This window comes from Ambystoma mexicanum, chromosome 6q (genome assembly GCF_040938575.1).
Source record: "Ambystoma mexicanum isolate Mex_15411 chromosome 6q, UKY_AmexF1_1, whole genome shotgun sequence".
Taxonomy (NCBI): domain Eukaryota; kingdom Metazoa; phylum Chordata; class Amphibia; order Caudata; family Ambystomatidae; genus Ambystoma; species Ambystoma mexicanum.
Window position 1 is genome coordinate 216,283,403 of NC_090937.1, and position 14,287 is coordinate 216,297,689.

Here is a 14,287-nt window from a genome sequence, read left to right on the forward strand (position 1 = left end):
ACAGCCGTTTGGTGCATTCAGTTGTAAAAGATATATTTTGTATAAGGCAAGTGCATATTCTGATGGAGATAAGTTTAGGGAGGTTGAAAGCACAAATTAGCGAATGGAGATACCAACAAATTGGACAGGCAATTCCTCACCATCCAAAAAGGAGTGGCTGACAGAATATTTAAATCAAATTAATTTCACTAGTCCTGCATAAAATTAACCATGCACGCATACAGTTGAGACGTTTCCTTACCTTAATACGAACTTCATGAGTCTTAGGTGGTGCCACTTCTACTTCCTCAATAGAAAGAGGTTTTCCGATTTCCCAGGCAACAGCTGCTTTGCACCTAATCACCTAAAACCAAGAAGACTTGTATGTCAATCAGTGTAAATCTAGCTGCAAGCACAGTTTCTTTACATTCAGATAGAGATAGCTCCACCACTCAAAGATACTTGGTAAACATATACTTTTGCATGTGATCATCTAACGTTGACATTAGAATTTATAAGGTCAAGGCTATTCTTGTTTGCACTAACAATAGCGTCACTTCATGAGAGAAATTCAGAACATGTTGAAAAAGGCATCCACACGGCCATCAGTCACATACCTATTGCCATAAAACAGGTGGTTAACTTGATGCTATTATCCATGGCTTCGACTTACTGTCCTCTGCCACGTTTGTCGAGCTCAGACAAGTAAGAACTCAATCGACTCCACACAACCAACTCCAGAATTGATGGTATTTTCTAAAACATTAACAGGTTGTAAGCAGAAGACGACAAAATAACAGGCACAACTATTCTTGGCTTTATTTTGCCCATGAAGGACAGTAATCAGAACCAGTCTTTGAAAGAATCAGATGAGGCACCATTTTCAAAATCCTCACTATTCATGCTAACATGGTGTGGTGCTATTCAGGTCTAAAATAAAACACAATTAGGTCTAGGGGATTTTGCTAATTGAAACACACGTTTTAACATCAACTACATACACTCTTACTACAGGTGTTTCCACTATTTATGCGCTACACCAATCTAGTCCTCATAGATCCTGGCCAGTTTGAAAAAGTTATGATAGCCCCCAGTCTTGGGCAGCGCTTTATCTTGTGACAATTCACTAGGAGTCGTCACTTCTCCCCAAGGGGGAGCCCTTTCCCATGAGGCTAAGGAGGTGCAGGAGCACCTCATGAGGAGAAACTCCCCCTATGGGGACAATAACCTGGGGTAAAGCCCATTGAGTACTGTCACTCCCCAACATTCCCTAGCCCTCCCCTGTTCAGAACCATTTTATTGAAAGTAAAACTATGTATTGTTGTAACACAGGGGATAAAGACAAAGCCAAGAAGAGCACAGGAGACATGAATGTCATTGACTGTGCTAGTACTGGTATGAAGTGGCCCAGAGGAGGCATGAGGAGTAAGTCATCAACAGAATTAAAGGACCTTTACAATCCACCAGATCGGGACAGGCAACATTGTATCTATGAAACCGAGCATCAGGAGAAGGGAGGCATCCTCCTTGAGGAGGACTTTCTGTTAGACTATCCTTTAGTTGCAGTGTGAGGGATAGAAGTAGGTTGTGACACAGGATTGTGGAGTTGGATTTGACGGACATTCTGATGGACCCTTTAGTATTAGTTTTGAGGCAGGGAAATCCATATTAGAAAATAGAGATAGTGAGGGCATTTTAAGCACAAATAAAGCTCTATAACCACAACCATGCCACCTTTGTGTCAGATTCCTTCTTTGACATCCTTATAGTATACAAAAGAACTATGATGATCAACAAATGCCTTTATCATTTTTTCTTTTAAATCATTAGTAGACAAATCATTCCAAGATCTTGGGTTCTGGAGAAATGAATCACCATATGGATCAGCCACGCAAGGAATGTCCATGCTACTCAAGCACCCCTTATCTTCTGGCTGCCACATTTTAGTTAAGAAATTGGACTCCTTACAGGACACATAGAAGAACTCCGAGTGCCAACTTGATTTTGAATGGGTTGTTTTATTGCTGTTATCTTGCATTTGTACAGCGCCTCCTGCCATAGTTTATGGGGTTGAAATGCACTTGCCTGTTAGAGAGGCAAAGAAGGAGTATGATAGAACATTCAGTAGTGGTAGGGAGAAGTAAACTAGGGTAGATAGTTGGGATGGCATCGAGGGATACATACGATGCTTAGGAAGGCTTGAGAAGGCAAAGGTGGAGGAGCAATGTGTACAATTAGATATAATGTATTGTGGGACTCAACTGTATTCTATGCAGCGCAGCACCAAAAGGAGAGATAGTTGGAGAAGAGGTTTTTCACTGCACCAGAATGTCTGGAATTCACTCACTGCATGGTGAGCCCGGCATGTTGAAGCCATGCCCAAGAAAACACTGATTGCAAAGTCCTTCTACTTACATTCCTAGGCCCCTAACAACATTTGAGATGGGATGCATGTCAAAAAAACAGATTTGTCAAGTTTGCAAAAGCGCCCTGAAAAGCATGCAAAGAAACCTCACCTTTTTTTGGTTTCCTCATTTATGTCATGGTTACCAAAACCATAAGCATGTGCTTGTGTGCAAAGTGCCTAAGGACACAGAGCCAGTCTATGGCTTAGCCGTAGACAGACGGTTCTATAGATGGGAAAGCTGGAAGGAAATATGGGCACATTTAACTGAGGGTGGAATTTTGACCACGGGTTCCTTGGGGTAGCAGCCACAGATCGGCCTTTCTGAAGGTAATGGTTAGAGAGGTGCGTGAGGTAGGAATCCTCTTAGGCTGGGGCTGGCTGATAATGGGAGTTAATTTACATAATCCAGCCTTCTCACCATGGGCTGTAGTTAATGTGTGCTGAAGGCATCATCGACATATTAGATCAAAACAGGGGTGTAAAATCTAGTTAACAGATTATATTTCCAAGTCTACTCTTCTAGTTTATGTGCGTTTTAGGGGGTTGCTGTCTGCGATCTTATGGTTGCTACAAAGGCACTTTGACATTTAAAGCAAACCATTATAATTAAACCTCAACATAATAGAACAACCTAACCAACTAGTGTCAAAGGAAACCTACATCTTATCCCCTCTCCACTCCCGAAAGGAGTGAATGAGTACATACAGTAGCACTCAGGTAGATTCTAGTTAACCTGCATTTAGCTTTGGGGAAATAATACATTGATCCCAGCTTTACAAGACAATACACAACATGTTTCCACAGCGTAAAACATGCCATAGCATAACATAACGCAGTGTTGCACTTCAAAACAGGGCAGGGCATAGCCATAGCAAATGAGGCCAACAGATGCCTAGATAACCAAGGAATCAAGTGCATCTGAATTCCACTGGCTTCCATCACTGCTGTACATTGGTACGTTATAATCGACAAATAAATAAACACATTGATAGCAAACCATGTTCACTTCACATGACAGGGTGGTTAGGGGGGAGGTGAGAAATGGGTAAACTGCATACATCTCTTTCCTTTAACACGTGGGCATCTGAAACAACATTATGTAATGAGAGAATTAATTGTTTGATAGATGTAAAGAATATTATAATATGCAAGGTTTGTAATTGAGGGGAGCTGGGAGTTATTTAGCTGCTGCTTGATGCATAGTACAGCCTGGTTAGCTTGGCAACCACTGCTACCAGGAGCTAGTTTTGGCACTCAGGCCAACTTATGCCAAACAAATACACCTAAGTTAGTTTAACTCTGGTTGTTTGGGACAACCTATAAACAAACACTAAGATGCATCTTTATGACATTTAAAGCATAAGGGATCAGAAATAATGGACAGAATGATATGTTTTTGTCATATGTGGAAGTTAGATTTGCGGACCGCTATGCATTAGCTCCTTGTTCCCCAGTGGTAGCTTCTGGTCACTGGTTAATGCTGGATACTCAAGTTCTGCTTTGAGTTCCTGCTTATCCAATCTTAATTTCGAGCCCTGAATATGCCTTGAAAAAGTTCACAAGGTTACAAATTATAGATGTATCACAAGGTTACAAATTATAGATGTATCGTCTGTGAGGGAGGCATGGTATCACAGGTATACACTGACAAGCGCTGCAAGTTTCAAACCCTGTATTGATGGTCTAAAAGGGGTTAAAAGCTCCTATCTTGCCCTATAACTAAAATGGGAGTATTCTCGACCATTAAACAAAAGGAAATACAGTCCTAGTCAGTCCTTGGTCAAAATAAATTAGCCTATACTAATAAACCTAATGCCTGCCTTTTTTCAATTACAATACGGGCCTGATTCACAGAGCGTTTTCCTATGGGATTGCGCCATTATAAAATGTTTCTGTGAATCAGGCCCTAAATGTGCAAAGGGAATGTGTAATGCAAAAAGGAAAAATCAGTGTTCAAAAGTAATGTCAGTATGGCTGTGTAAACACCCTTCCTGTCATTTTGTAGCACGGGGTAAAGAGGCACACTTGGACCTTACGACACACTCTGGCTTCAGACACAAGGATGTAGTTTGTTTCGTGGACTAGCGCCCACTTGGCCTTCCACAACAAATCATTAGTTTATCCGCTGAAACTTTCGGCTTTCTCTCACTCCAGCCCAGGTCACCTTCCAGTTTACAATACAGTTCAACAAATGTTTGTTTCCTTCTGGTTACCACAGTTCATTACAGGTGTCCCTCTTCCGGGCTCAAACCTTTCAATCACAATGTGTGGGGGTTCCCTTCCCCAAGCTTCAATCACACCTTCATAGGCTTCCCTTGTTGGGCTCAAGCCTCCTTTCACTTTCCTTCCACTGTTGAAGACTTTCGAAACTGTGAGGGTTTTGCTCTTACCACGGCATGACCACTTCAACCTCCTTTCCTCCAACGTAACTTTTTCTCTCCGACACCAGGCCTCTTGGTAAAAGTAGTTTCGAGCACAGTACTTATTTCAAAGTTCAAACATATCTCTCACATCCAGGTTTCCCCTCTACCGGGATCAAACCTAACAAATGAAATCGTGCATCTCAGTTTCTTTCTCTTCCCACCGCTTCTACGGCATTAGACATTTCACAGAGACTTTTGATTGGGCAATCCTCTTTCGCTGAACCACTCTGTTACTTTGTATCTTTAATTTAGAGTTCTTTACAATGCTTTGCTTTCTCTCACATCTTATCGGGACACACACAACCATCATTCGTCAGATAATGTTGCGGACAAGTTTCATTTAACACAGACCGGACTTTCCTTGCTTTCATCAACTCACCGGCTGTGCTAATTCATTCTCGTCTTTCGCAGCTTTGGTCTTGAAGTCAGGGCTGATACCACAACTGCCACTGCACCTCGCCAACTCTGCCTTTCACCCAGGAGGGTGGCTGGTATACTTGAAACACAAAAGAGGGTTGTCTCTTCTCTCTGACTGGGCTTCCTTGCACAACCTTCAAGGCTCTTCGGCGGAAACAATCTCCCGATGGGGTGTCTTATGTTTCTCCGTACCTCGGTTCAGTCCCTCGGCCTGTCGCTCTGCTCCGCCTGGTTCGCCGTTGCCCTAAAAGAACTGCTCCTTCTCGTGCATCACCTTGCCCTGAGTGTGTCTCAGTGTTCCACCCTTTAACCATGTGGGGAGTGCTAATACCTACCAGGTGTATGTAATTAAGATCAAGTTCCTGACCCTGCCTGATCTTATTAGTGGGACATGTCCAATGTATTGCATGGGTGGTACTCCTTTTAGCCTCAGACCTCCTCTTCCTCAGCTCAGTGTTTGTGTTGCAAGTGGGGCAGGGGAACTAGGAAAGTGGAATATCCTATAAATTAGGATGGGACAAGGGTATTTGGAAAGGGGGGATACCGTGTCTTGCCATCGGGCGTTCCTCCCCCACTCCCAGAGGAACCCTCACGCAGGTGATCTCCTGCACTTGTCCACCCCCAGGGTCTGGATCCAAAGGCGATGGCTGTGCCCTGGCCCTAAGTAAGGGATCCCCGGAGTCTAGGCAGTGAAAAACCCTCTGGTTTTTCACACTTGTGTTGGCAGTATCTAGGTTGTGACTCATTGAAAGGCAGTATTTTGGCTGTGATAGATGGAAACTTGTGATATACAGCTTGTATGTTGTGCAATTTTGAAATAGCATTGTAAACGTTTCTTAGACAATCAAGTCCATAATGATGGATATTTGCCAATTTTGGATCGGTTATCTAATTATTGCATATACGTAAAGGCGCATAGTTGGGTGTGTGGTTTAGACACTGTTTTACGTCTTGTGATAAGCTCACAGATCTATATATGTGGCACTTCAGCACTTTTGTGTATAAAATTGAGTGAATAAGGTCACTGTCTTTCTGGGTGTGTTGTCTAAAAGGAAATAACTTAGCAGTTATGGTGGCCATGATCAAGCTGTGGAAGTTGATTGAAAAGAAATATATTAATACTATGAATCATCAAGTTAATTTTTCTTCCTCTGAATTAATGAATATTTTAACTAATTTAGTAGGAATGTATGTATGGATAATATATATTTTTTTAAATGAACTATGAATGTCATGTAGATATGCTGAATTGCTTAGAATGTAATAATTTTTGTAAAATGACAGATTATAAGGTTTGTGTTAACTATGTCACACTCAAAAATGAACTCCTCATTTATGAAGTTGGGAGTACAATGATTGTTTCAGGTGTAAAAATATACTTCTAATACCAAAGAGGATTTTTTTTAATGGAAATATATATTAGCATTAAAACAAAAGATCATTTTGTAACCAATACTTCTTTGCAGCTAGTAATCGCTGCGAGTGGAAGATGAATATTCTAGTTGAAGTTGCTCTTCAGATCACCAGTAGTAACATTGGAGCTCCCTCCTGTAGCACTGTACTGCTACCACCACTGATCACAACACATCTATGAAGCTTTGTGGGTGAAAGCAGAGGGTAAGCTCCTATGTTTCACTAATTTCTGATTTATGCTGGGGGTATTTGTACTTTCTTTTTTTATTTGCATGTGCTCTTGTTTATCCCATTTCCTCTCCACCTCATTCTCTTACCATCCTTCATGCTCGCCCCTCCTCCTGCCATAGTCTCAACTTCCACACTATCTGGCAGCCAAAAAGCCTTACTGCAGTTACCTGGGCCGGAATTTGGTAGGGGAATGTGTGCAAAGAGTAAAATGCATACTGAACAACAGAACAGGCACCTTGGATCACTCAGCTATTATTCCACCTCATGGCTTACCAGGCACCATCTTTGTTTCACAGTCCAAGAGGGTCCAGATCTAGTCCGGGCCAAGGTCCAGTCTCTGTCTCCAGTCCTGTATATTGCTTACTGATCATGTGAATGCATGCACGGTCCCTAAACTATTGGATGAGGCACACTTGCAAACTGCTCTCTTTATATAAACAATGTTTCTCTTTCAGACATTCCAGTATGCTCGCACTGGAGACTCGTCTGGACTGTAGGACCCTTGGTTGCTCTTGTGCTATCTGGGTGATATTGTGATCTCACTACAGAATATGTGTCTGCCATCTTACTAGGGTGATGAGATGGTAACCTACCTCCACACTGCCAGGAGGTTTTGGGAGTAGCATGCTGGGGCAGAAAAGGGTTGGTATGGGCTAAGGTATCAGTGGGATCCAACACATCCCTCCTATGGAGCCTACATCACGGGATGGCAGGTGGTCCCTTGCTCATATGGTCACCCCCGTTGCATCTACTAGCCTCAGAAATGTTACTATGCCACAGAGGAGAGCGATGGGGGGAGTTCTTAAAGAGTGTCGAAGGTGCATAATGAGAGATATGCGTGCATGAGGAGAGTGACTGTAGATTAGGAATGCTGAGAGAGACAAAAGAGTGACTAAAGTGAGTGGCCATTCAGAGGGCACGAAGAGAGTGACTGTGTGGAGAATGAATGAGAGGAGTACATGTTGATAGTGGAGAGTGGTTATGAGAAGTGCATGTGGAGAACCACTGTGGGCAGAGGGACTAAGAACTACAAACGTAGTGTTTGCAAGGAGCACTTGCGGAGAGTGACTGAGAAGAGAGAGAGTGTATTTAGAGTTGTGAAGATAATCAATGCAGGGAGTAAAATAAAGATTTAATGAGTTGGTTGTGAAAGCAATTTCTAGTTATCAGAGATCACCCAATAAATAGGTACTATTCTGTCCATCTATCTCTATCTGTGTTCTTGTATTGCGCCACTAACCCTAAGGCCTGAGGGCCTTAGGGTTAGTGGCCTTTTCTGAGTAAAGAGGACACAGTATGCCACATACTTAACTTCCACACAAGATTACAATTATAAACTTAGTCCATTATTTGTATTCCATAATGCTATAGATGTCTTCCAGATATGCCCGATTGGCTTTTGTACACATTCCCAAGCACAAAGAGCTGATGTCAGAAACATGTTTGAATGGCACCACATGGTTTGGGGAGTCAAAGTAGAACCTGGTAGCAGTTGGTCTCAAAATAACCAGGCTCTTCTAGGCTACAAGCAGAAACAAAATAAATCCCCGCTCTCATCAATTTCAAACCCTGGAATGTAAGACAGTCATGAAGAGAGGTGCATGAGTGCATGAGGTGAGTGACAGTTAAGAGTGACTGTAATTAGAGACACATTTTGTGTTTTCTATAGTCTTGTCAGATCACCTTGCCCAGTTAAGGAATGGCTTCTTCCCCTTCGAATTCCATGCCCCTTGAAGTTGCTTCTCCTGGTCCAGCCCTTTCCATTAACCATGGACTGATACAAAATGTTCACCCCGGCCTTCTCACAGGGACACATCCTTTATCTTCTCCACTACAGAGGGCTGCAATGTCCCCACCAATGCCGAGAGGCAGATAGCACGCTGCACCACCTGCTATATCACACTGGCACCCACACCGTCCCTCCCACACACATCACCATCAGCACCCTCAAAGTAATTGCACTAAGGCGCCCTTTGTAATCAGAAAACGTTCACATGGTATACAACACTGTGAAGGAGAGCTGAAAAGAGGCCTCATGCCATGTGTACTACCTCTGTTCAGCCTTGGCTGTATAGACAATAACAGTTGCATTGTGGGACTTCTAGACCCATAATTACAGTAGGAAAAATAAAACTACAAGACCCAGACTGTTACGTGCTTTTGGTTGGGAAGAGAGAGATTCCAGGACTGGGATGATGAAGTGAAGGACTCAAAGTTAGGGATTACTGCTAAGTAATCAGAACATTGCCTCCTCCTCCCCCTCCCTCTTCCTCGTCCCAGTCCTTACATCCAGAGTAAAGCCTGTTAACGACTAGGGTAATTGAACACCAAAAACGAGGCAACTGTACAAATGCAATACACTAAATCAAAGTTTAATGACAACAATCTTCAGTCATTGGCACAATGCAGAAAATCAAACTGCTGATCCAAAAGACTGTCTCGGAGGAGCGACATAATTTATTGTGGGAGATAAGTCTCTGAGGAAGCCTAGGTGGCAGTTCTACAGATATCCTCCACTGGGACACCCTTGAATTTGGCCCGGAGGGCCCACATAGCACAGGTGGATCTACCCAGCACGGATTCAGGAGAGGGAAAATTAAAGGCCACACACCCCATCCTAATGACTGTTCCCGACCACCTACTTAGAACAGCCACAGACATCTGTCAACCAGCACACCCCGGACAAAAAGAGAATAACAACTGTTCACACTGCCTGGAGCCTGCAGTCTTAGCTAAACACAACTTCACCAGACAGCTCATATTCAGAGCCGAGCAAGACCATGGCCGTCTGAGAATGTAGAAGAGTAGGGAGAGCAAGAGCCTCATGTAGATGCGACTTTGGGCCTAAAGGGGGAGGAGAGGAGCAGAACCAGTTCATTCTGGACAAATATCACATAAGGATCAGAAGAGAAGAAAGCCCCATTCAACTGGCAGATGCCCTTGCCACCAAGAACAAACAGATTCAAAGGGAGATACAGAGAATACATTTAGCACAAGAGGAAGGTCTGAGATAGGGAAAGGAGAACAAACCTTTGGAAAATAAATGTATACCCACTGAAGTGGATGGGTGGTCTTTATCGTGTCCTAAGAATAGAATGATCTAAACACAAACCAGACTTCTGATGAAGATAATCCAAGACTTGCACCGGGTCGCAGGACAGTAGGTCAACCTTTGACTCTAGACAACAGGAAAGAAAGAAGCACCAGTGTCTAGCAAATGCCTGAAGCATGGCCAGGCACCTGCAACCCTGGATCACCAGTGTCATGTAAACCCTACCCTCTCCAGGACTATCGGCTCAGAAGCCAAGCAGTTTATTACAGCCGGGAAAGGGTCAGGATGGAAGGGTGGGCTGAAAACAGGGGTGGGGGATCCCCTGAAGAGGCACAGGAAGAGAGGAAACCAAGGGTTCCTTGGCCAGGCCGGAGATATCAGAACCAGATAAACCCGGTCTCTCCTGCCCCGCATCAGTAGCATCTAAATGAGCAGGAAGAGGGGAAAGGCAGACAGCAGGGACGGATGCCAAGGTGAAGAAAGTGCATCCATGCCCACTGAAAGACCCTTGACTGGTAGCTTTGAAGGAGAGCATTCTGGCTGGAAGCAAACAATTTAACAACAAACTGACCTGAAGACAGGCATTGTCAGTGGATACTCCACCGACAAGGGAAATACCCTGCTAAAAGCATCTGACCTGACATTATCCACTCCCGGGATATAGGAGGCTTGAAGAATCAGCAGAGTGACCTCTGCCCAGCCCTTAATTTCGATGGCTACCTGTGGAGAGAGCGAGGCCTGTTGCCGCCATGGCGATTTATATTCACTTGGGCCACCTGACTGTCCATATGGATCTGGGCAGCCTTATCCCTGAAGTGGGGGCCAAGACACAGAAGGATGTCCAGATGGCCAACAGTTTCCTCCAATTCAAAGATCTCTACCCCTCCCTCCTGGACTACTTCCCTTGAACAGACAAGAACGCCAGTGTAGCATCCCACTCCGTTTGACTGGCATTGTGAGGATTAGGGGATAGAGTGGGGCTAACTGGAAGCCCTGGACGAGGTGTCTCTGCTCGAGCCACAACACCAACTTCCTCCATTGCATTAGGATATACTTCATCATCTTGGAATAGTCCAATGAAGTTACATCCCAACAGGCAAAGAGCTGCAGTACAAATGGTCACAGGTGATACATATCCCAGGGTACTACAAAGACTGTCACTGCCAAGTCTCCGTGTACCTCCAAACACTGAAGGGATGAAGGCCTCTCAGTCTGTTCTGATCTTTGCTGCTCTCCAGAGTGTCAATTCCTCGATACTCAGCATCACCTGAGCAGGGACCAGCTGGGACTTTTGCAGGTTAAACATCCAATCAAACCTCTCCAGAAAGGACCACACAATAGTTATGTCCCAGTGGGAAAGAGACGCTGAGTGGGCATGAGTCAGCCAATCATCCAGGTAAGGGCAGAGGCAAATGCAGTGGGTGTGAAGTTTGGATAGTAAGGGTGCCAGGATTGATGTAAAGACCCTACGAGTTGATCAGAGGCTGAAAGGTAGCACCCAAAACTGAAAATGGTCCTCCTCTTCTTCAAACCAGAAAAACTACACGCAACCCACCTAAATGGGGATGTAGAAAAAGGCATTGTGATGAATCTAATGGTGTCATCACTCCTTTCCCAGCGGTGACCTCTCCCCATGTGGCCAGAGGACGGCAGCCACTACCTGATCCTGACCCTGGGGGGGGGGGCTATATGAGGGAGGATCACAAGGGGGAGGCAACCCTCAAGGGAGCGGCACGACATCATCAAACGAGGCATGGTACCCCTTTTCCTTTTAGGGATACCCCCTCCATTCCCCATGCCTTAGTGGCATATTGTCATGACACCCTTCACCCCATGAGAGCTACTGAGAATACCTTCTCATACTCTGTATACAAGTCATCAAGAACTGACTTCCTTTCTCTTGGATATAAAAGTACTGTGACAAGGAAGCTGGGCGGAATAATTAATATTGATAGAGGCCAAAAGGCACAACCTGTGCTCTATAGGTTGCGAGTGCATACTTGATACATGGACATTTAAACCACAGGGCCAGCTGACAGAAGGGAGACGTTGGCTGGGAGAATCTCATCCACAATGTACCGACCAAGGGTCTGCTGAGCTGTTGAGAAGTCTGTGGAGCCAACTGGCTCAAGGAGGGGGCTGAGGAAAGCAGACTGCAGAAGCCGGTCCGCTGGGAAGACGCCACGAGAGAAAGAAAAGGGACGGTTTCCTGGCATAGGCAGGCATCGAAAAGCAGCCTCCACACTGCTCGAGCATGGTGAACCCCAGAACAGGCAGGCGGGTGCCGCGAGGGACGCGGAAGGCACAAAGCAGATGTGGCAAACCCAGGAAGAAGGAACAGGACTCGGAAGAGCCGATGCATGCTTACTGCAGAAGAACCGACGCATGCAATAGAGAGCCGGTGAGTCCGCCCAAGGGAAGCTGGGACACCGGGGCATGTTGGCATCGCTGCCAAAGACAAATAAGAATGAATTAAGCATAAGAGAAAGAATGTTTCCTAAACTGACATAATGGAAAGAATACAAAATATTGTCATGTTTGCAAGAATGTCCAATACAACATATGAGAAAGTCCTGGCAGAAGACTATACCAGGCAGATTCCAATTTGCAAGTACATCGAATGAAGCATATTCGAAAGCTCTGGCATGAGAGAATACCAGACAAAGTCAAGTCGGACAGTATGTAAAGGTAATCACACGAGGAAGTCCTGATAAGAATACATCAGGAATAGTCAAAGACTGTGTTAAAAGTTTTTTAAAAGGAGAAGAAACCTGACAGGGAAGTACACCAGGTATCCTATAAAAATTAAGACAAGTGGCCAAGTTGTTTTTCTAACCAAAAGAGCCCAAGGAAAACTCATATCCTTAAAAGTTTAAAGTGCAGTGAAGAGAAATCCAGGGGAAGGGAGTCATCTTCTGGAATTGTGAACTTTGTTCATCTCAAACTTTTGTGTTGGAGTTACGCCTTTTCCTTTTTGAACATGTGCACACTTTTCAAGGTCAAAGACATTTCCCTTTTCACCTGAGAGTTTATTGTTAGAGTGAGAGAGCCAGAATAGTATTTCGGACGCAGGACATTTTTGCTTTGGACATCTTGACATTGGACAGATCCCTAGTTTTGTTTTTGCAGGGAAATACCTCATCGATTAAGGATAGTGAGGCATTTTCCAACCTTATTTTGTTTCAATAAACATTTATCGCCAAAACCTTGAGTTCTCTGTGTCCGCATCTCATTGCTAGCTCCTCACAATATCAATCAACTTTTCTGGGCTAGCACTTCCACACAGGTCTTTGGCTGTTTTTGTAGTGTAGGAGATAATTACTGCCACATTCTCTATCCATTAGCCCCTTTGAACTTGCAGAAAAGAGGGAGGAAGAGAGCCTTGAAGGCAAGAGAGGAATGCAGGGTGAACTGTGCTTTCATTGAACAGGGTAATTTAGATAGCGATATGTGTTACACAAGTGTCAATTTAATTAGCATAGCTACAGAATTGCATGGCAAATTGCTATTTCACACTGCTTATTTTATGCCTTGGAGTGGGATTGTAATCTATGCCCCCGAGAATAGGCGGGGCGTAGTGCCTCTGTTCCATCTCAGCCCCAACCAGGAATAAAGATTTGCAAGAAAGGGTGCCACCAATAGCAACAAGTGCACCGCAAAAGACAATCAAAACACATCTTGAAGCCCAGCACCTTATAGACTTAACACTGCAACACATGACTCTCTGGGAGAGAAAACAAGGGTCCAGTAATGTGCCCACCAAGGCAGCAGGATTCTGGAACTCGGTAGGGATTGCCCTCCCACCCCCTACAACCTGGACAGGAGAAAAGTAGGTTGGCATCAGGGGGCACACCACCAGGTTCCTGCATCAGCTGGAAAGCGAAAAAAAGAAAGTACATTTATAAAAATTACACCTGTCTCAGACAGTGAAATACAGGGGATGATTGGTGGCAGTGGCAGCCCTTATCCCCTCTACTCCTCAATGGATGGGGAGGGTCACCACAACCGGGGAACCCGATTGGAATAACACTACTTGAGATTCCGGGGGGCGTGGCTACGAGGGCCATGTAGGAGGACGTGATCTGGAGGAGCTCCCGAGATCCTGTAATAATCCGGGCAAAAAAGTGCATGATGATGGGCCGACGACCGCTGAAAATACACATGTCGGTGTGTGAATGATTGGGCCACGCGTGGTGAACTTCTGGATGGTGCAGGAGTAACGGCAGCAGAGATCGGTGCGGAAAAGATAGGGAGCGCTGGAGACGAAAGACGACACAAAATGGCCGACCAATGTTCGGAACAAAGGAAGAAGCAGGCCGCACGGTGACCTAGCAAAAGGGGCGTACTGAGTGCACATTTGTCACT

The 14,287-nt window shown here is 44.6% G+C and overlaps 1 protein-coding gene across 3 annotated transcripts in view; it reads right to left on the reverse strand.

Annotated features, from left to right (window-relative positions):
* The window catches only part of LOC138515896 (alcohol dehydrogenase 1A-like), a 369,185-nt gene that overhangs the window by 301,471 nt on the left and 53,427 nt on the right, over positions 1–14,287 (reverse strand). For all 3 annotated transcript variants that reach the window (XR_011282179.1, XM_069630659.1, XM_069630658.1), the window contains exon 2: positions 242–343. Coding sequence is in view for 1 of the 3 variants with exons in the window: in XM_069630659.1 (XP_069486760.1) it covers positions 242–343 (102 nt within the window). In the remaining 2 variants the exon portion in view is untranslated. The remainder of the gene's footprint in view (positions 1–241; positions 344–14,287) is intronic.